Source organism: Chiloscyllium plagiosum, unplaced genomic scaffold (assembly GCF_037043375.1).
Source record: "Chiloscyllium plagiosum isolate Xiang-an unplaced genomic scaffold, Cpla_swu_hap1 HiC_scaffold_1, whole genome shotgun sequence".
Classification (NCBI taxonomy): domain Eukaryota; kingdom Metazoa; phylum Chordata; class Chondrichthyes; order Orectolobiformes; family Hemiscylliidae; genus Chiloscyllium; species Chiloscyllium plagiosum.
Genome location: NW_028270139.1, coordinates 172,018,875 through 172,042,189, shown reverse-complemented (window position 1 = coordinate 172,042,189; position 23,315 = coordinate 172,018,875). Strand labels below are relative to the sequence as shown.

Genomic DNA, 23,315 nt, shown 5'->3' with positions numbered 1-23,315 from the left:
GGGTGAGTGTGATAGAGTATAAACCTGTGTGCGGCTGTGTGGGTGAGTGTGAAGGTGTGTAAGCCTGTGAGAGAATGTGTGTGTGAGTGTGACGGAGAATAAGCCTGTGAAAGGGTGTGTGTGTGAGTGTAATGGACTATAAGCCTGTATGAGGGTGTGTGGGTGAGTGTGACGGAGTATAAGCCTGTGAGAGGGTGTGTGTGTGAGGGTGATGGAGTATAAGCCTGTGAGAGGGTGTGTGGGTGAGTGTGACGGAGTATAATACTGTGAGAGGGTTTGTAGGTGAGGGTAATGGAGTATAAGCCTGTGAGAGGGTGTGTGTGAGGGTGATGGAGTATAAGCCTGTGAGAGGGTGTGTGGGTGATGGTGACGGAGTATAATACTGTGAGAGGGTTTGTAGGTGAGGGTAATGGATTATAAGCCTGTGAGAGGGTGTGTGTGTGAGTGTAATGGACTATAAGCCTGTGAGAGGGTGTGTGGGTGAGTGTGATGGAGTATAAGCCTGTGAGAGGGTGTTTGGGTGAGTGTGATGTAGTCTAAGCCTGTGAGAGGGTGTGTGTGTGTGAATGTGATGCTGTGAGAGGGTGTGTGGGTGAGTGTAACGGAGTGTAAGCCTGTGAGTGGGTGTGTGTGTGAGTGTGACGGAGTATACACCTGTGACAGGGTGTGTTTGAGTGTGACAGAATATAAGCCTGTGAGAGGGTGTGTGTGAGAGTAATGGAGTATAAGCCTGTGAGAGGATGTGTGGGTGAGTGTGATGGAGTATAAGCCTGTGAGAGGGTGTGTGTGTGAGTGTGTGGGTGAGTGTGACGAAGTATAATCCTATAAGAGGGTGTGTGGGTGAGTATGACTGAGTATAAACCTGTATGCGGGTGTGTGGGTGAGTGTGATGGTGTATAAGACTGTGAGAGAATGTGTGTGTGAGTGTGACGGAGTATAAGCCTGTGAAAGGGTGTGTGAATGAGTGTGATGAAGTTCAAGCCTGTGAGAGGGTGTGTGTGTGAGTGTAATGGAGTATAAGCCTGTGAGAGGGTGTGTGTGTGAGTGTAATGGACTATAAGCCTGTGAAAGGGTGTGTGAATGAGTGTGATGAAGTTCAAGCCTGTGAGAGGGTGTGTGTGTGAGTGTAATGGAGTATAAGCCTGTGAGAGGGTGTGTGTGTGAGTGTAATGGACTATAAGCCTGTGAGAGGGTGTGTGTGTGAGTGTAATGGACTATAAGCCTGTGAGAGGGTGTGTGGGTGAGTGTAATGGAGTATAAGCCTGTGAGAGGGTGTGTGGGTGAGTGTAATGGAGTATAAGCCTGTGAGAGGGTGTGTGGGTGAGTGTAATGGATTATAAGCCTGTGAGAGGGTGTGTGTGAGAGTGTAATGGAGTATAAGCCTGTGAGAGGGTGTGTGGGTGAGTGTAATGGAGTATAAGCCTGTGAGAGGGTGTGTGGGTGATGGTGACGGAGTATAATACTGTGAGAGGGTTTGTAGGTGAGGGTAATGGATTATAAACCCGTGAGAGGGTGTTTGGGTGAGTGTGATGTAGTCTAAGCCTGTGAGAGGGTGTGTGTGTGTGTGAATGTGATGCTGTGAGAGGGTGTGTGGGTGAGTGTAACGGAGTGTAAGCCTGTGAGTGTGTGTGTGTGTGAGTGTGACGGAGTATACACCTGTGACAGGGTGTGTTTGAGTGTGACAGAATATAAGCCTGTGAGAGGGTGTGTGTGAGTGTAATGGAGTATAAGCCTGTGAGAGGGTGCGTGTGTGAGTGTAATGGAGTATAAGCCTGTGAGAGGGTGTGTGTGTGATTGTAATGGAGTATAAGCCTGTGAGAGGGTGTGTGTGTGAGTGTAATGGATTATAAGCCTGTGAGAGGGTGTGTGGGTGAGTGTAATGGAGTATAAGCCTGTGAGAGGGTGTGTGTGTGAGTGTAATGGATTATAAGCCTGTGAGAGGGTGTGTGGGTGAGTGTAATGGAGTATAAGCCTGTGAGAGGGTGTGTGTGTGAGTGTGATGGAGTATAAGCCTGTGAGAGGGTGTGTGTGAGAGTGATGGAGTATAAGCCTGTGAGAGGGTGTGTGTGAGTGTAATGGAGTATAAGCCTGTGAGAGGGTGTGTGGGTGAGTGTGATGGAGTATAAGCCTGTGAGAGGGTGTGTGTGAGAGTGATGGAGTATAAGCCTGTGAGAGGGTGTGTGTGAGTGTAATGGAGTATAAGCCTGTGAGAGGGTGTGTGGGTGAGAGTAATGGAGTATAAGCCTGTGAGATGGTGTGTGTGTGAGTGTAATGGAGTATAAGCCTGTGAGAGGGTGTGTGGGTGAGAGTAATGGAGTATACGCCTGTGAGAGGGTGTGTGGGTGATGGTGACGGAGTATAATACTGTGAGAGGGTTTGTAGGTGAGGGTAATGGATTATAAACCCGTGAGAGGGTGTTTGGGTGAGTGTGATGTAGTCTAAGCCTGTGAGAGGGTGTGTGTGTGTGTGTGAATGTGATGCTGTGAGAGGGTGTGTGGGTGAGTGTAACGGAGTGTAAGCCTGTGAGTGGGTGTGTGTGTGAGTGTGACGGAATATACACCTGTGACAGGGTGTGTTTGAGTGTGACAGAATATAAGCCTGTGAGAGGGTGTGTGTGAGTGTAATGGAGTATAAGCCTGTGAGAGGGTGTGTGTGTGAGTGTAATGGAATATAAGCCTGTGAGAGGGTGTGTGTGAGTGTAATGGAGTATAAGCCTGTGAGAGGGTGCGTGTGTGAGTGTAATGGAGTATAAGCCTGTGAGAGGGTGTGTGGGTGAGTGTAATGGAGTATAAGCCTGTGAGAGGGTGTGTGTGTGAGTGTAATGGAGTATAAGCCTGTGAGAGGGTGTGTGTGAGTGTAATGGAGTATAAGCCTGTGAGAGGGTGTGTGTGTGAGTGTGATGGAGTATAAGCCTGTGAGAGGGTGTGTGTGAGTGTAATGGAGTATAATCCTGTGAGAGGATGTGTGTGAGTGTGATGGAGTATAATCCTGTGAGAGGGTGTGTGGGTGAGTGTGATGGAGTATAATCCTGTGAGAGGGTGTGTGTGGGTGAGTGTGATGGAATTTCAGCCTGTGAGAGCGTGTGTGATGAGTGAAATGGAGTGTGTGTGTGTGTGTTTGTGCGCGTGACAAGAGTATAGGCCTGTGAGAGTGTGTGTGTGTCAGTGTGATGTGGTATAAGCCTGTGAGAGGGTGTGTAGGTGAGTGTGATGTGGTATAAGCCTGTGAGAGGGCGTGTGGGTGAGTGTGATGGAGTATAATCCTGTGAGAGGGTGTGTGGGTGAGTGTGACAAAGTATAATCCTGTGAGAGGGTGTGTGGGTGAGTGTGACAAAGTATAATCCTGTGAGAGGGTGTGTGGGTGAGTGTGACAAAGTATAATCCTGTGAGAGGGTGTGTGGGTGAGTGTGACAAAGTATAATCCTGTGAGAGGGTGTGTGGGTGAGTGTGACAAAGTATAATCCTGTGAGAGGGTGTGTGGGTGAGTGTGACAAAGTATAATCCTGTGAGAGGGTGTGTGGGTGAGTGTGACAAAGTATAATCCTGTGAGAGGGTGTGTGGGTGAGTGTGACAAAGTATAATCCTGTGAGAGGGTGTGTGGGTGAGTGTGACAAAGTATAATCCTGTGAGAGGGTGTGTGGGTGAGTGTGACAAAGTATAATCCTGTGAGAGGGTGTGTGGGTGAGTGTGACAAAGTATAATCCTGTGAGAGGGTGTGCGGGTGAGTGTGACAAAGTATAATCCTGTGAGAGAGTGTGCAGGTGAGTGTGATGGAGTATAAGCCTGTAACAGGATATGTGGGTGAGTGTGATGGAGTATAAACCTGTGTGTGGGTGAGTGTGAAGGTGTGGAAGCCTGTGAGAGAATGTGTGTGTGAGTGTGACGGAGAATAAGTCTGTGAGACAGTGTGTGGGTGAGTGTGACAGAGTATTAGTCTGTGACAGGGTGTGTGTGCGAGTGTGACGGAATATAAACCTGTGAAAGGGTGTGAGTGTGACGAAGTATAATCCTGTGAGAGGGTGTGTGGGTGAGTGTGAAGGATTGTAGGCCTGTGAAAGAGTGTGTGTGATGGTGTATAAGCCTATAAGTGGGTGTGTGGGTGAGTGTGACTGAGTATAAGCCTGTGAGAGGGTGTGTGGGTGAGTGTGATGGTGTATAAGCTTGTAACAGGATATGTGGGTGAGTGTGACAGAGTATTAGTCTGTGACAGGGTGTGTGGGTGAGAGTGATGGAGTTTAAGCCTGTGAGCGGGTGTGTGTGTGAGTGTGAAGGTGTATAAGACTGTGAGAGAATATGTGTGTGAGTGTGACGGAGTATAAGCCTGTGAAAGGGTGTGTGTGTGAGGGAGTATAAGCCTGTGAGTGGGTGAGTGTGTGAATGTGATGGAGTATAAGACTGTGAGAGGGTATGTGAATGAGTGTGATGAAGTTCAAGCCTGTGAGTGGGTGTGTGGGTGAGTGTGAAGGTGTGTAAGCCTGTGAGAGAATGTGTGTGTGAGTGTGACGGAGAATAAGCCTGTGAGACAGTGTGTGGGTGAGTGTGACAGAGTATTAGTCTGTGACAGGGTGGGTGTGCGAGTGTGACGGAGTATAAGCCTGTGAAAGGGTGTGTGTGTGACGGAGTATAAGGCTGTGAGAGGGTGTGTGTGTGAATGTGATGGAGTATAAGACTGTGAAAGGGTGTGTGAATGAGTGTGATGAAGTTCAAGCCTGTGAGAGGGTGTGTGTGTGAGTGTAATGGAGTGTAAGCCTGTGAGAGGATGTGTGGGTGAGAATGATGGAGTATAAGCCTGTGAGAGGGTGTGTGTGTGAGTGTAATGGAGTATAAGCCTGTGAGAGGGTGTGTGTGTGAGTGTAATGGATTATAAGCCTGTGAGAGGGTGTGTGTGTGAGTGTAATGGAGTATAAGCCTGTGAGAGGGTGTGTGGGTGAGTGTAATGGAGTATAAGCCTGTAAGAGGGTGTGTGTGAGAGTGATGGAGTGTAAGCCTGTGAGAGGGTGTGTGGGTGAGTGTAATGGAGTATAAGCCTGTGAGAGGGTGTGTGTGAGAGTGATGGAGTGTAAGCCTGTGAGAGGGTGTGTGAATGAGTGTGTGGGTGAGTGTGACGAAGTATAAGTCTGTGACAGGGTGTGTGGGTGAGAGTTATGGAGTATAATCCTGTGATAGGGTGTGTGGGTGAGTGTGACAAAGTATAATCCTGTGAGAGGGTGTGTGGGTGAGTGTGACGGAGTATAATCCTGTGAGAGGGTGCGTGGGTGAGTGCGATGGATTGTAGGCCTGTGAAAGAGTGTGTGTGTGATGGTGTATAAGCCTATAAGAGGGTGTGTGGGTGAGTATGACTGAGTATAAACCTGTGAGAGGGTGTGCGGGTGAGTGTGACTGAGTATAAGCCTGTGAGAAGGTGTATGGGTGAGTGTGATGGAGTATAAGCCTGTAACAGGATATGTGGGTGAGTGTGAAGGTGTGTAAGCCTGTGAGAGAATGTGTGTGTGTGTGTGAGTGTGACGGAGAATAAGCCTGTGAGACAGTGTGTGGGTGAGTGTGACAGAGTAATAGTCTGTGACAGGGTGTGTGTGCGAGTGTGACGGAGTATAAGCCTGTGAAAGGGTGTGTGTGTGACGGAGTATAAGCCTGTGAGTGGGTGAGTGTGTGAATGTGATGGAGTATAAGACTGTGATAGGGTGTGTGAATGGGTGTGATGAAGTTCAAGCCTGTGAGAGGGTGTGTGTGTGAGTGTAATGGAGTATAAGCCTGTGAGAGGGTGTGTGTGTGATTGTAATGGAGTATAAGCCTGTGAGAGGGTGTGTGTGTGAGTGTAATGGAGTATAAGCCTGTGAGAGGGTGTGTGTGAGTGTAATGGAGTATAAGCCTGTGAGAGGGTGTGTGTGTGAGTGTAATGGAGTATAAGCCTGTGAGAGGGTGTGTGTGTGAGTGTAATGGAGTATAAGCCTGTGAGAGGGTGTGTGTGTGATTGTAATGGAGTATAAGCCTGTGAGAGGGTGTGTGGGTGAGAGTAATTGAGTATAAGCCTGTGAGAGGGTGTGTGGGTGAGTGTAACGGAGTGTAAGCCTGTGAGTGGGTGTGTGTGTGAGTGTGACGGAGTATACACCTGTGACAGGGTGTGTTTGAGTGTGACAGAATATATGCCTGTGAGAGGGTGTGTGAGAGAGTAATGGAGTATAATCCTGTGAGAGGGTGTGTGTGGGTGAGTGTGATGGAATTTCAGCCTGTGAGAGCGTGTGTGATGAGTGAAATGGAGTGTGTGTGTGTGTGTGTGTGCGCGTGACAAGAGTATAGGCCTGTGAGAGTGTGTGTGTGTCAGTGTGATGTGGTATAAGCCTGTGAGAGGGCGTGTGGGTGAGTGTGACGAAGTATAATCCTGTGAGAGGGTGTGTGGGTGAGTGTGATGAATTGTAGGCCTGTGAAAGAGTGTGTGTGTGATGGTGTATAAGCCTATAAGAGGGTGTGTGGGTGAGTGTGACAGAGTATTAGTCTGTGACAGGGTGTGTGGGTGAGAGTGATGGAGTTTAAGCCTGTGAAAGGGTGTGTGTGTGAGTGTGAAGGTGTATAAGACTGTGAGAGGGTGTGTGAATGAGTGTGACGGAGTATAAGCCTGTGTGAGGGTGTGTGGGTGAGTGAGACGGAGTATAAGCCTGTGAGAGTGTGTGTGGGTGAGTGTGATGTAGTCTAAGCCTGTGATAGGGTGGGTGGGTGAGTGTGACGGAGTATACGCCTGTGAGAGTGTGCGTGGGTGAGTCTGATGGAATGTAAGCCTGTATGTGGGTGTGTGTCTGAGTGTGAGGGAGTATAAGCCTGTGAGAGGGCTTATGTGTGAGTGTGACGGAGTATAAGCCTGTGAGAGGCGGTGTGTGTGAGTGTGACGGAGTATAAGCCTGTGAGAGAGTCTGTGTGAGAGTGTGACGGAGTATAAGCCTGTGAGAGGCTGTGTGGGTGAGTGTGACGGAGTATAAGCCTGTGAGAGTGTGTGTGGGTGAGTGTGATGTAGTCTAAGCCTGTGAGAGGGTGTCATGGGTGAGTGTGATGGAGTATACGCCTGTGAGAGGGTGTTTATGATAGTAATGGAGTATAACCCTGTGAGTGGGTCTGTGTGAGTGTGATGGAATGTAAGACTGTGAGAGGGTGTGTGGGTGAGTGTGACTGAGTATAATATTGTGAGAGGGTGTGTAGGTGAGAGTAATGGATTATAAGCCCGTGAGAGAGTGATTGGGTGAGTGTGATGTAGTCTAAGCCTGTGAGAGGGTGTGTATGTGTGAATGTGATGTTGTGAGAGGGTGTCTGGGTGAGTGTAACAGAGTGTGAGCCTGTGAGTGGGTGTGTGTGTGAGTGTGATATAGTCTAAGCCTGTGAGAGAGTGTGTGTGTGAATGTGATGGTGTATAAGTCTGTGTGAGGGTATCATGGGTGAGGGTGATGGAGTATACGCCTGTGAGATGGTGTGTATGATAGTAATGGAGTATAACTCTGTGAGTGGGTCTGTGTGAGTGTGACGGAGTATATTCCTGTGAGAGGCAGTGTGGGTGAGTGTGACGGAGTATAAGCCTGTGAGAGGGTGTGTGGTGAGTGTGATATAGTCTAAGCCTGTGAGAGGTTGTGTGTGTAAATGTGATGCAGTATAAACCTGTGAGAGGGTGTGTGTGTGAGTGTGATGGAGTATAGAGATGGAAATGTGTTGCTGGAAAAGCGCAGCAGGTCAGGCAGCATCTAGGGAACAGGAGAATCGACGTTTCGGGCATTAGCCCTTCTTCAGGAAAGAGGGAAGTTGGTCCAGCAGGCTAAGATAAAAGGTAGGGAGGAGGGACTTGGGGGAGGGGCGTCGGAAATGTGATAGGTGGAAAGAGGTCAAGGTGAGGGTGATAGGTCAGACTGGGGTGGGGGCGGAGAGGTCGGGAAGAAGATTGCAGGTTAGGAAGGCGGTGCTGAATTTGATGGATTTGACTGAGACAGGCTGGGGGGAGGGGAAATGAGGAAACTGGTGAAATCCGAGTTCATCCCTTGTGGTTGGAGGGTTCCTAGCCGGAAGATGAGGCGTTCTTCCTCCAACCGTCGTTTCGCTGTGGTCTGACGATGGAGGAGTCCAAAGACCTGCATGTCCTTGGTGGAGTGGGAGGGGGAATTGAAATGTTGAGCTACAGGGTGGTTGGGTTGGTTGGTCCGGGTGTCCCAGAGGTGTTCTCTGAAACGCTCCGCAAGTAGGCGGCCTGTCTCCCCAATATAGAGGAGGCCACATCGGGTGCAAAGGATGCAATAGATGATATGTGTGGAGGTACAGGTGAATCTGTGGCGGATATGGAAGTTTCCTTTGGGGCCTTGGATGGAGGTGAGGGGGGAGGTTTGGGCGCAAGTCTTGCACCTCCTGCAGTTGCAGGGGAAGGTGCCGGGAGTGGAGGTTGGGTTGGTGGGGGGTGTGGATCTGACGAGGGAGTGGTAGCCTGTGAGAGGGTGTGTGTGTGTGAATGTGATGGAATATAAGCCTGTGAGAGTGTGTGGTGTGGAGAGTGACAGAGGATAAGCCTGTGAGTGTGTGTGTGGGGGAGAGTAATGGAATATCAGCCTGTGAGAGAGTGTGTGGGTGCGTGTGATGGAGTATAAGCCTGTGAGAGGGTGTGTGGGTGGGTGTGATCGAGTATAAGTCTGTGAGAGGGTGTGGGGGTAAATGTGAGTGATGCAGTATAAGCCTGAGAGGGTGTGGGTGAGTGTGATGGAGTATTAACCTGTGAGAGGATGTGTGTGTGTGTACTGTAGTATAAGCCTGTGAGAGGGTGTGGGTGAGAGGAATGGAGTATAAGCCTGTGAGAGGGTGTGTGTGAGTGTAATGGAGTATAAGCCTGTGAGAGGGGGTGTGGGTGAGTGTAATGGATTATAAGCCTGTGAGAGGGTGTGTGTGTGAGTGTAATGGAGTATAAGCCTGTGAGAGGGTGTGTGTGAGTGTAATGGAGTATAAGCCTGTGAGAGGGTGTGTGTGAGAGTGATGGAGTATAAGCCTGTGAGAGGGTGTGTGTGTGAGAGTAATGGAGTATAAGCCTGTGAGAGGGTGTGTGTGTGAGTGTAATGGAGTATAAGCCTGTGAGAGGGTGTGTGTGTGAGTGTAATGGAGTATAAGCCTGTGAGAGGGTGTGTGTGTGAGTGTAATGGAGTATAAGCCTGTGAGAGGGTGTGTGTGTGAGTGTAATGGAGTATAAGCCTGTGAGAGGGTGTGTGTGTGAGTGTAATGGAGTATAAGCCTGTGAGAGGGTGTGTGTGTGAGTGTAATGGAGTATAAGCCTGTGAGAGGGTGTGTGGGTGAGTGTAATGGAGTATAAGCCTGTGAGAGGGTGAGTGTGAGAGTGTGATGGAGTATAAGCCTGTGAGATGGTGTGTGGGTGAGTGTAATGGAGTATAAGCCTGTGAGAGGATGTGTGTGTGAGTGTGTGTGAGAGACGGAGTATAAGCCTGTGAGAGGGTGTGTGTGAGACGGAGTATAAGCCTGTGAAAGGATTGTGTGTGTGAGTGTGATGGAGTATAAGCTGTGATTAGATTACTTACAATGTGGAAACAGGCCTTCGGCCCAACAAGTCCACACCGACCCGCCGAAGCCCAGCCCACCCAGACCCGTTCTCCTACATTTACCCATGCACCTAACACTACGGGCAATTTAGCATGGCCAATTCACCTAACCTGCACATTTTTGGAATGTGGGAAGAAACCGGAGCACCCGGAGGAAACCCGCGCGGACACAGGGAGAATGTGCAAACTCCACACAGTCAGTTGCCTGGGGCGGGAATTGAACACACTTGCTTTATCTGATTTATATAAATGATTTACATTTTCCCTAGAACGTCGGAGGCTGAGGGGTGACCTTATAGAGGTTGACAAAATTATGAGGGGCATGGATAGGATAAATAGACAAAGTCTTTTCCCTGGGGTCGGGGAATCCAGAACTAGAGGGCATAGGTTTAGAGTGAGAGGGGAAAGATATAAAAGAGACCTAAGGGGCCATTTTTGCACACAGATACGGGTATGGAATGACCTGCCAGAGGAAGTGGTGGAGGCTGGTACAATTGCAACATTTAAGAGGCATTTGGATGGGTATATGAATAGGAAGGGTTTGGAGAGATATGGGCCGCGTGCTGGCAGGTGGGACTAGATTGGGTTGGGATATCTGGATGGGTTGGACCAAATGGTCTATTTCCATGCTGTACACCTCTATGACTCTATTTAGAGCTGGATGTTGATGGCAAAATCTCTAAATTTACAGACAGGTCCCTCAGCTCAGGAGAATAGTGAATGTGAGGATGAGGCTGAGTAACTTCAGAGGGAGATTGATAAGTTGGCCAAATGGATAGACAACTGGTAGATGAATTTCAGTGTAGAGAAATGTGAGGTTATTAACTTAGGTAGGAGAAACACAGAGACAGTACAGACTCAGTGGTACAATTTTGAGGGGAGTACAGGAGCAGAGAGACCTCAGGGTTCATGTACATCATTCTCTGAAAGTGGCCAGGCAAGTTGTAACAGTTATTAAGAAGACTTATATGATTCTTGGGGTTATAAATAGAGGCAGAGAGTAAAGAAGCAACAAAGTGATACTACACCTCTCCACATCATTGGTCAGATCACATTTGGAGTATTGTGTTCAGTTCTGGGAACTTTATTTAAGGAAGGATGTTAAAGCCCTGGAGAGGTTTAGAACATAGAACATAGAAAAATACAGCGCAGTACAGGCCCTTCGGCCCTCGATGTTGCGCCGATCCAAGCCCACCTAACCTACACTAGTCCACTATCCTCCATATGCCTATCCAATGCCCGTTTAAATGCCCATAAAGAGGGAGAGTCCACCACTGCTACTGGCAGGGCATTCCATGAACTCACGACTCGCTGAGTAAAGAATCTACCCCTAACATCTGTCCTATACCTACCACCCCTTAATTTAAAGCTATGCCCCCTCGTAATAGCTGACTCCATATGTGGAAAAATGTTCTCATGGTCAACCCTATCTAAACCCCTAATCATCTTGTACACCTCTATCAAGTTACCCCTAAACCTTCTTTTCTCCAATGAAAACAGCCCCAAGTGCCTCAGCCTTTCCTCATACGATCTTCCTACCATACCAGGCAACATCCTGGTAAACCTCCTCTGCACCCGTTCCAGTGCCTCCACATCCTTCCTATAGTATGGCGACCAAAACTGCACACAATACTCCAGATGCGGCCGCACCAGAGTCTTATACAACTGCAACATGACCTCAGTACTCCGGAACTCAATTCCTCTACCAATAAAAGCCAGTACGCCATATGTCTTCTTCACCGCACTATTTACCTGGGTGGCAACTTTCAGAGATCTGTGTACATGGACACTAAGATCCCTCTGCTCATCCACACTACCAAGTACCCGACCATTAGCCCAGTACCCCGTCTTTTTGTTACTCTTACCTCACACTTACCTACATTGAACTCCATTTGCCACCTTTCTGCCCAGCACTGCAACTTATCTATATCCCGCTGTAACCTGACACATCCTTCCTCACTGTCAACAACTCCACCGACTTTCGTATCATCCGCAAACTTGCTCACCCAACCTTCTAGCCCCTCCTCCAGGTCATTTATAAAAATGACAAACAGCAATGGTCCCAAAACAGACCTTGCGGAACACCGCTAGTAACTGCACTCCAGGATGAACCTTTACCATCAACTACTACCCTCTGTCTTCTTCCAGCCAGCCAACTCCTGATCCAAACCTCCAACTCACCCTCAATGCCATACCTCCGTATTTTTTGAAGTAGCCTACCATGGGGAACCTTATCAAACGCCTTACTAAAATCCATATACACCACATCTACCGCTTTACCCTCGTCTACCTCCTTAGTCACCTTCTCAAAGAATTCAATAAAGTTTGTGAGGCACGACCTGCCCTTCACAAAACCATGCTGACTATCCTTGATCACATTATTCCTATCCAGATGTTCATAAATCCTATCCCTTACAATTCTCTCTAAGACTTTGCCCACAACAGAAGTGAGACTCACCCGCCTATAGTTACTAGAGTTATCCCTACTCCCCTTCTTGAACAAGGGAACCACATTTGCTATCCTCCAGTCTACTGGCACTATTCCTGTAGACAACGAGGACATAAAAATCAAGGCCAATGGCTCTGCAATCTCCTCCCTTGCTTCCCAGAGAATCCTAGAATAAATGCCATCAGGCCCAGCGGACTTATCTATTTTCACCCTTTCCAGAATTTCCAACACCTCTTCCCTACATACCTCAAAGCCGTCCATTCTAATTAATTGTGACTCAATATTCACATCGGCAACAATGTCCTGTTCCTGAGTGAATAATGACGAAAAGTATTCATTCAGTGTCTCCCCAATCTCTTCAGCCTCCACAGCCTCCTTAAAGGAGATTTCCTCGAATGAAGGCTGTTCGATACAATAGACAATAGACAATAGGTGCAGGGGTAGGCCATTTGGCCCTTCAAGCCAGCACCACCATTCATTATGATCATGGCTGATCATCCTTAATCAGTATCCTGTTCCTGCCTTATCCCCATAACCCTTGATTCCACTATCCTTAAGAGCTCTATCCAACTCTTTCTTGAAAGTATCCAGATACTTGGCCTCCACAGACTTCTGGGGCAGAGCATTCCATACACCCACCACTCTCTGGGTGAAGAAGTTTCTCCTAAACTCTGTTCTAAGTGGCCTACCCCTTTATTTTTAAACTGTGTCCTCTGGTTCAGGACTCACCCATCAGCAGAAACATGCTTCCTGCCTCCAGAGTGTCCAATCCTTTAATAAACTTATACGTCTCAATCAGATCCCCTCTCAGTCTTCGAAACTCAAGGGTATACAAGCCCAGTCGCTCCAATCTTTCAGCGTAAGATGCACTCCCTCAATAGCCAGAATGTCTTTCCTCAAGTTTGGAGACCAAAACTGCACACAATATTCCAGGTGCGGTCTCACCAGGGCCCTGTACAGCTGCAGAAGGACCTCTTTGCTTCTATACTCAATTCCTCTTGTTATGAAGGCCAGCATGCTATTAGCCTACTTCACTACCTGCTGTACCTGCATGCTTGCTTTCATTGACTGATGTACAAGAACACCCAGATCTCTTTGTACTGCCCCTTTACCTAACTTGACTCCATTTAGGTAGGAATCTGCCTTCCTGTTCTTGCCACCAAAGTGAATAACCACACATTTATCCACATTAAACTGCCATGTATCCGTCCACTCACCTAGCCGATCCAGGTCACCCTGTAATCTCCTAAAATCCTCCTCACATTTCACCCTGCCACCCAGCTTTGTGTCATCAGCAAATTTGCTAATGTTACTATTAATACCATCATCCATATCATTAATGTATATTGTAAAACGCTGTGGTCCCAGCACTGATCCCTGCGGTACCCCACTGGTCACGGCCTGCCATTCCGAAAGGGAGCCGTTTATCACTACTCTTTGTTTCCTGTCAGACAACCAACTTTCAATCCATGTCAGTATTTTGCCCCCAATACCATGCGCCCTAATTTTGCTCACTAACCTCCTATGTGGGACTTTATCAAAGGCTTTCTGAGAGTCCAGGTATACTACATCCACTGGATCTCCCTTGTCCATCTTCAGAGTTACATCCTCAAAAAATTCCAGAAGATTAGTCAAGCATGATTTCCTCTTCATAAATCCATGCTGACTCTGACCTATCCAGTTACTGTTATCCAGATGTGTCGTAATTTCGTCCTTTATAATTGACTCCAGCATTTTTCCCACCACTGAGGTCAGACTAACTGGTCTATAATTCTCTGTTTTCTCTCTCCCTCCTTTCTTAAAAAGTGGGATAACATTAGCCACCCTCCAATCCGTAGGAACTGATCCTGAATCTATAGAACATTGGAAAATGATCACCAATGCATCCACGATCTCTAGAGCCACCTCCTTCAGTAGACCATCAGGCCCTGGGGATTTATCAGCCTTCAGACCTAACAATCTCTCCAACACCATTTCCTGCCTAATATAAATTCCCTTCAGTTCAGGTCCTTCAGCCACTATTACATCTGAGAGGTTGCTCGTGTCTTCCCCAGTGAAGACAGATCTAAAGTACCAATTCAATTCTTCTGCCATTTCTTTGTTCCCATAATAAATTCACCCATTTCTGTCTTCAAGGGCCCAATTTTAGTCTTAACCATTTTTTTTCCTTTCACATACCTAAAAAAGCCTTTACTATCCTCCTTTATATTTTTGGCCAGTTTTACTTCGTACCTTATTTTTCGTTGTGTATTTCCTTTTTAGTAATCCTCTGTTGTTCTTTAAAAGCTTCCCAGTCCTTCGTTTTCCCACTTATCTTTGCTATGTTATACTTTTTCCCTTTTGTCTTTATATGGTCCTTAACTTCCCTCGTCAGCCACGGCTGCCCCTGCCTCCTCTCAGGATCTTTCTTCCTTTTTGGAATGAACTGATCCTGCATCTTCTGCATCATACCCAGAAATACCTGCCATTGTTCCTCCACTGTCATCCCTGCTAAGGTATTGCACCATTGAACTTTGGCCAGCTCCTCCCTCATCGCTCCATAGTTCCCCTTATTCAACTGAAATATTGTCACTTCCAATTGTACCCTCTCCCTTTCAAACTGCAGATTAAAACTTATTGTATTGTGGTCACTACCTTTTAATGGCTCCTTTACTTCGAGGTCCCTGATCAAATCCTGTTTGTTGCACAACACCAGATCCAGAATTGCTTTCTCCCTGGTAGGCTCCAGCACAAGCTGTCCTAAGAATCCATCTCAGAGGCACTCCACAAACTCCCTTTCTTGGGGTCCAGTAACATCCTGATTCTCCCAGTCTACCTGCATGTTGAAATCCCCCATAATAACTGTAGTAATGTCTTTGCGACAGGCCAATTTCAGCTCCTTATTCAACTTACACACTACATCCAGGCTATTGTTTGGGGCCTGTAGCTAACTCCCATGAGGGTCTTTCTACCCTTAGAATTTCTCAGCTCTATCCACATTGACTCTACATCCCCTGATTCTAGGTCCCCCCGCGCAAGGGACTGAATATCATTCCTTACCAACATGGCCACCCCACCCCCTCTGCCCGTCAGTCTGTCCTTACAATAGCACGTGTTGCCTTGAATATTCATTTCCCAGGCCCTGTCCACTTGAAGCCACGTCTCAGTTATCCCCACAACATCGTAACTGCCAATTTCCAAATGAGCCTCAAGCTCATCCATCTTATTTCTAATGCTTTGTGCATTCATATATAATATTTTTAATTTGCTACTGCCCTCACCTTTCCTATCAATCCCTATTTCACTTGATCTTACCGCATGATCCTTTTTTGAATTTTCTGCTCCATTGATTCCATTGTCTTTCTTGATTTCTCTTGTTCTAACTTTCCCTTTAACTTCCTTCTTAAACTTCCAGTTTGTCCCCTCCCCCCCGCTATTTAGTTTAAACACAGCTGTGTTGCAGTGGCAAAGCTACCTGCCAGAATGCTGGCCCCCCACCTATTAAGGTGCAACCCGTCCTTCTTGTATAATTTATCCTTACCGCTAAACATACCCCAGTGATCCAAGAATTTAAATCCTTGCTTCCTGACCAGTTCCCCAGCCACACATTCAAGTCCATTATCTCCCTGTTCCTGGTCCTCTCCAGCCCAAGGAACTGGAAGCAAACCGGAGATAACCACCCTTGACATCCTGCTTTTCAGCCGCCTTCCGAGTTCTCCGAAGTCCCGCTGTAGAATGTCCCTCCTCTTCTTACCGACATCATTTGTGCCGACATGCACCACCATACAAAGAACGATGAGAGAAATTGGGCTTATTCCCCTTTGAGCAGAGAATATTAAGAGGTGGCCTTATTGAGGTGTTCAAAATTACAAACAATTTTGACAGGGTAAAGAGGATATTCTGTTTCCACTAATTGGTATGTCAGTAACTAAGAGTCACAATTTCAAGATTGTCAGCAAGAGCTGGGAGGAGATGAGAAGAAACTTCTTTACTCAGAGAGTTGTTCGGATTTAGAATGTGCTGCCTGGGAGCGTGGTGGAGGCGGATTTCAAAGGAGGTTTCAACAGAGAATTGGATATGTATTTGAACGTGATTAAGTTGGAGGGCTACGGAGATAGGGCTGGAGAATGGGACTGGCTGGATACAGACAAGAGCCAGTACAGACACAATGGGTCAAATGGCCTCCTTCTGTACTCTAAAGTTCTATGATTCTGACTTTACATTAAAATCCCTACATTGTTGTCTGCATACCACTCTAGCAATTTCTGCATTTATAATCCTTCCTCCCATGTGCTATTATTAGGACATCTGTACATTAGCATTTTTAAAAAATGTTTTTGGTTTAGAACATATCAGTGTTACTCCTTTCTTTCCTGTTTGTTGTACTCTATCTAGATTGTACCAGAATTGCTCCCCCTATGAAGGAGACCTGTGCACTCTTTCTTGGATAAATATTCCCGAGTGTTTGTCGAAATATTGAAAGATCAATGCACAGAACAAGGCCATTCAGCCTGTCTGCAAATGCAGCATGGGCTCTTGGGAAAGAAAACTTAACTGATGCTCCTTCCCCACCTTAATAACTGATGCTCCTTCCCCACCTTAATAACTGATGCTCCTTCCCCACCTTAATAACTGATGCTCCTTCCCCACCTTATTACCTGATGGTCTTTCCCCACCTTAATAACTGATGCTCCTTCCCCACCTTAATAATTGATGGTCTTTCCCCACCTTAATAACTGATGCTCCTTCCCCACCTTAATAACTGATGCTCCTTCCCCACCTTAATAACTGATGCTCCTTCCCCACCTTATTACCTGATGGTCTTTCCCCACCTTAATAACTGATGCTCCTTCCCCACCTTAATAACTGATGGTCTTTCCCCACCTTATCAACTGATTCTCCTTACTCCCTCTAGCCCTACATTGTTGCTTTCTCAGTTTCCTCTGCGTTGTCATTTTCCTTTGACATGTCTTTGACACTGTTGTGTATTTTTACCTTCAGTTCAGTTTTGCCAACAGTCTTCAGTAATTGCAGCCATGTGGACTTGGTGAACAATCTCCACAATGGACTCGGGACGTGTCTATACAATGTCCCAAGTCCCGACCAACTGTTTACTTCCTACGAATGTGGCAACTTACGCTTAGAGAAAGGCGAGGATTGTGACTGCGGCAAACCTGAGGTAAGGCGGAGGCTTTTATTTTCTGTGAATTAGAGGCTTTGTGTCAATGTAGAATTGGTTCAAGTTGTGACAGGAATCTGTTGGCTTAGTTCTGACCAGCTCATTTTTTCTTAACAAGCATGAGTCTTGTACAAAAAAAAACTATTCATCTATTGAGTTTTCACATAAATAGGGACTTTCTAAAATGTTCTGCAACAAATAAACTACATTTGATGTCGAGCTAGTGATAGGAAATAGAACATAGAAGAATACAGCGCAGTACAGGCCCTTTGGCCCTCGATGTTGCGCCGATCCAAGCCCACCCAACCTACACTAGCCCACTATCCTCCATATACCTATCCAATGCCCGCTTAAATGCCCATAAAGAGGGAGAGTCCACCACTGCTACTGGCAGGGCATTCCATGAACTCATGACTCGCTGAGTAAAGAACCTACCCCTAACATCTGTCCTATACCTACCACCCCTTAATTTAAAGCTATGCCCCCTCGTAATAGCTGACTCCATACGTGGAAAAAGGTTCTCACGGTCAACCCTATCTAAATCCCTAATCATCTTGTACACCTCTATCAAGTCACCCCTAAACCTTCTTTTCTCCAATGAAAACAACCCCAAGTGCCTCAGCCTTTCCTCATACGATCTTCCTACCATACCAGGCAACATCCTGATAAACCTCCTCTGCACCCATTCCAGTGTCTCCACATCCTTCCTATAGTATGGCGACCAAAACTGCACACAATATTCCAGATGCGGCCGCACCAGAATCTTATACAACTGCAACATGATCTCAGGACTCAGGAACTCAATTCCTCTACCAATATAAGCCAGTACGCCATATGCCTTCTTCACCGCACTATTTACCTGGGTGGCAACTTTCAAAGATCTGTGTACATGGACACCAAGATCCCTCTGCTCATCCACACTACCAAGTATCCGACCATTAGCCCAGTACCCCATCTTTTTGTTGCTCTTACCAAAGTGAATCACCTCACACTTAGCTACATTGAACTCCATTTGCCACCTTTCTGCCCAGTTCTGCAGCTTATCTATATCCCGCTGTAACCTGCCACATCCTTCCTCACTGTCAACAACTCCACCGACTTTCGTATCATCCGCAAACTTGCTCACCCAACCTTCTAGCCCCTCCTCCAGGTCATTTATAAAAACCCCATTAGCAGCAATTTGCTCAAGGAGATTCCTACATGGAGATGAAAAGGATTACACATTTACATACACTTATCCAACAGTATTCATTCTCCCCCACATTCCACAAGTGTTAATAATACTATTCAATTGTACTCAAATCCGTACACATGAGTGAAATATTTATAACTCACAGAATCATACAGTATAGAAGAGGCTCTACAGCCCATCAAGTCTGCGCTGACAAAAAAACTGCTTGAAATCTGGACTCTCCTACATTTAGCACTAGGTGCATAACAGTGGAATGTTATGATATTCCAAGTGCTTATTTAAAATTTTTTAATAGGTTATGAGGTTTGCTGCCTCAACTACCCTCCGAGGCAGTGCATTCCAGACACCTCCACCCTCTGGGTGAAAAGGTTTTTCCTCTAAACCTCCTGCCTTTCACTTTAAAATTATGTCCCTGATTATTCACCCACATAAATCCAATCAAATTATGACATGTTCACATAGGATATGGCTGTTTATGGCGAGGGCAGAATTTATTGTGTTACACTAATTGCCCTGAGGAAGGGAGGTCTGTCATCTTAGCTCCAGGACATCACTGCAGGAGGTCCTCAAGGCAGTGAGCTAGGCCCAACCATCTTCAGCTGCTTCATCAATGAATGACCTGGATGCAAATATAAAATATGGTTCATAAGTTTGGGGATGACACCAAAATTGGTGGCTTTGTAGACAGTGAAGAAGTTTGGATTTGAGAGTATGGTGCTGGAAAAGCACAGCTGGTCAGGCAGAATCCAAGGAGCAGGACAGTCGACACTTCAGGCAAAAGCCCTTCATCAGGAATGAGGCTGTGAACCAGGGGCTGGTGAGATAAATGGGAGGGGAGTGGGGCTAGTGGCAAGGTAGCTGGGAATGCGATAGGTTGATGGAGGTGGGGGGGTAATTGTGATGAGTCAGACAGGAGGGTGGACCAGATTGGTGGGAAGAAAGATGAGGACGGTGCCAGGTTAGAAGGTTGGAATTGGGATAAGGTGGGGGTGTGGGGTGGGGGAAAGAGAAAGAAAATGAGGAAACTGATGAAATCCACATTGATGCTGTGTGGTTGGAGGGTCCCAAGGTAAGTGAGGCGTTCTTCCTCCAGGCATCGGTTGGTCAGGGCATAGCGATGGAAGAGACCCAGGACCTGCATTTGGTTGGCGTAGTGGGAGAGGAGTTGAAGAGTCGGCCACAGGACGTTGGGATTGATTGGTGTGGATGTCCCGGAGATGTTCCCTACTCTGCAAGTAGGCGTCCTGTCTCCCCAATGTAGAGGAGACTGCATCGGGAGCAACGGACACAGTAAATGACACATGTGGAAGTGCAAGTGAAACTTTGATGGATGTGGAAGGCTCCTTTGGGGCCTTGGACAGAGATGAGGGGGGAGGTGTGGACGCAGGTCTCGCAATTCCTGCAGTGGCAGGGGAAGGTGCCAGGAGGGGAAGGTGGGTTATTGGGAGGCATGGACCTGACGAGGGAGTCGCAGAGGGAACGGTCTTTATAGAAAGCGGAGAGGGGTGGGGAGGGAAATGTATCTCTGGTGGTGGGGTCAGTTTGTAGGTGGCGGAAATGCCGGAGGATGATGCGATGTGTACAGAGGTTGGTGGGGTGGAAGGTGAGGACTGGGAGGGTTCTGTCCCTATTGCAGTTGGAGGCATGGGGTTAGAGGGCAGAGGTGGGGGAAGTGGAGGGATGGCATCGTCAACAGTAAAGAAGGGTATCTAAGATTACAAGAGGATCTTAATCAAATGGATCAGAGGGCTGAAAAATGGCTAATGGAGTTCAATTTGGATAAATGTGAGGTATTACATTTTGGTAAAATAAACAGGTGTAGGACCTTTACAATTAATGGTAGGGCCTTGGGTGCTGTTGTAAGACAGAGAGACCTAGTGGCTCAGGTACATAATTCTTTGAAGTTTCTGTCACATACAGACAGGGTGGTTAAAAAGGCAGTTAGCACTCTTGAGTTCGTTGCGCAGTCCTTTGAGTATAGGAGTTGGGAAGTCATGTTGAGGTAGTACAGGACATTAATGAGGCCTTTTCTGGAATACTGTGTCCAGTTCTGGTTACCCAGTTATTGGAAGGATATTATTAAGCTAGAGAGAGTTCAGAAGAGATTTACCAGGATGTTGCCAGATATGGAAGGTTTAAGTTTTAAAGAAAGACCGGATATGCTGAAAGTATTTTCAGTGGAGCGTATGAGGTTGAGAGGTGACCTGATAGAAGTTTATAAAATTATGAGAGGTATAGATAGTTAATGGTAGTTGTCTTTTTCCTAGGATGGGAAATTTCAGGACTAGGAGGCACATTGTTAAGGTGACAGGGGAGAGGTTTACAAAAGACTCTTGTAATGGGAGATACACAAACAAAATGGCCTGAAGTTGCAATCGATGAAGCCAAAATCTTCAGAGAAAGCCATTGAAAGACTGAGGGAGATACTTGTGAGGTTTGGTTATCCAGAACAACCTATTAGTGATCATGGTCCACCATTTTTATCACAAGAGTTTATGGATGGTCTAAAGTCGAATGAAGTTTGACATATCCGACCAACATTTCCTCATCCAGCCACTCAAACATGGTTTGGCAGGAAGATTTGTTCAGAACTTCCTTAAAGATAAACATTCCTTCAAGGTAATTCCAAAACAAGGATCACTTTCCAAAAGACTGAGATAAATTTTGTCAGCATACTAGAGCACAGCATTAGTTCAAGATTCCACAAGTCATTGAACTAATGAGAGACCTGGATATACCAGAGGACAGAGCAGTAACTGAAGCATCTCAGGGCGACAGTACCTTAGTAGAGAATACCCATCAACTTGTCTAAACTTCAGAACATTCAGTCAACTCAGGAAAAGACAACGGATGATGTTCCTCATACACTCAAAACACTCGAGGTTAAAGCCAACCAGAAAAATAAACAGACACATGAGGTGCACTGACAGCCACACAGGAATTGATGTCCTCCCAAATATCTTATTGAGTCATAGAGATGTACAGCACAGAAACAAACTCTCCTGTCCAACTCATCCATGCTGACCAGATATCCCAACCTAATCTCGTCCCATTTGGCATCACTTGGCCCATATCCTTCTAAATCTTTCCTATTCATATACCCATCCAGATGCCTTTGAAATGTTGTAATTGTACCAGCCCCCACCACTTCCTCTGGCAGCTCATTCCATACACATACCACTGTCTGCATGAAAATGTTAGCCCTTTATGTCCCTTTTATATCTTTCCCCTCTCACCCTAAACCTATGCCCTCCACTTCTGGACTCTCCTATCCCAGGGAAAAGACGTTGGCTATTCGCCCTTTTCATGCCCCTACTGACTGTTGTATATATGATTGTGAATGTTTTCATTGCAGGAACCTCTGATGTAATGTAATGTTGGAAGAATGTTGGTGTATTTATGTTAGAATAATGGACTGTCACTTGAAGGGACTGATCATGCAGCAGTATGATGATATAATTCACCATTTTGGACAGGATACATCTTAGTCTAACTCTGCTTGCTCTAGAGTGAACATTTCTTTAATAAAGCTCTTGCTACTCAACACTTAAGCTTCATGTCCTCTTTGGAACTGAGAGATGTGATTTCTCAATTTGAAGAGCAATTCAGAGTGCGTTACCACTAACACTGACAGCTGATCTTGGATAATTGGTTGAGTTTATAATGAGCTGAAAATGTGTTGCTGGAAAAGCGCAGCAGGTCAGGCAGCATCCAGGGAACAGGAGAATCGACGTTTCGGGCATAAGCCCTTCTTCAGGGCTTATGCCCGAAACGTCGATTCTCCAGTTCCCTGGATGCTGCCTGACCTGCTGCGCTTTTCCAGCAACACATTTTCAGCTCTGATCTCCAGCATCTGCAGACCTCACTTTCCCCTCTGAGTTTCTAATGAGCCTTATTTATGCTAGCTGAGAATGTCAGACATTCATATGCAGGTGTCCGTTCCTTGTAAGTGAAAGGAGCCTTTTATTTGAATTACCTGGAAGTCTGGAGAGACGATGATTCCTGTTTGTTTTCTCCATGTCAGCACTTCAACTAACCAGGATGTGGAGGTGTTGGTGTTAAACTGGGCTGGACAAAGTTAAAAAAAATCACACAATACCAGGTTACAGTCCAACAAGTTTATTTGAAAGTCCAAGCTTTCGGAGCTTTGCTTAACGCTGTGCGATAACCTGGTGTTGTGTGATTTTTAACTGGTTAACCAATCAGAGTTGGACTTGCCAATGAATCAGAATCCTTTTTTCCTGCTGAATGAATTGTTTCAAAGGGTCAGAATTTTTTATTGTATGTTGATTTATTCAATATTGTAAACAATCCCATGATATCTCCCTAAGAAATCTTTGTGACTTGTTTTGGGATTCACTGGCTGAGCCAATATTTATTTCCATTACAGTATGCCCTTGAGAAGCTGGGAGTGAGCTTCCTTATTGAAATGCCGTGGGCCACTGGTGTAGTTGTATCCAAAATGCTGTGAGGAAAGGATTTCCAACTTTGACCCAACAACACTGAGGAAACCTTGTTCAGGAGTTAATGAGAGATGGGACATTGTAAAATGTCCACCACTCTCAGGAATTAACTGTAGCATTTGTCATATTTTGTGCTCAAACCGTGGAACAGAATGTCAGGTCCATGATCTTCTGACTCAGTGCATATAGTCAGAGTAAACCATGTTACTGCTTTATGGTTGTGTCATTGAAAAGTTGAGATGTCACCTTAGTAACCATGAATTTGTGTATTTGTTTTGCCCTCAGGAGTGTACAGACCCCTGCTGTGAGCCCTTGACGTGTCATTTCAAACCTGGTGCCCAGTGCTCCTGGGACACTGGCCTCTGTTGTAAGAACTGCAAAGTAAGAGCTGATTGGATCATTCTGTGTCACACTGGAAACAATAAGGGTGGGGGTAATAACACAATCAGCATCCTAGGCTTTCTTAATAGGCACAGACAGCAAGAGCAAAG

At 46.4% G+C, this 23,315-nt stretch overlaps 1 protein-coding gene across 1 annotated transcript in view; it reads left to right on the top strand.

Annotated features, from left to right (window-relative positions):
* The window catches only part of LOC122546170 (disintegrin and metalloproteinase domain-containing protein 12-like), a 467,862-nt gene that overhangs the window by 249,166 nt on the left and 195,381 nt on the right, over positions 1-23,315 (top strand). The window contains exons 12-13 of the mRNA XM_087986005.1: positions 16,992-17,169; positions 23,110-23,205. Of these exons, the coding sequence (XP_087842131.1) occupies positions 16,992-17,169; positions 23,110-23,205 (274 nt within the window). The remainder of the gene's footprint in view (positions 1-16,991; positions 17,170-23,109; positions 23,206-23,315) is intronic.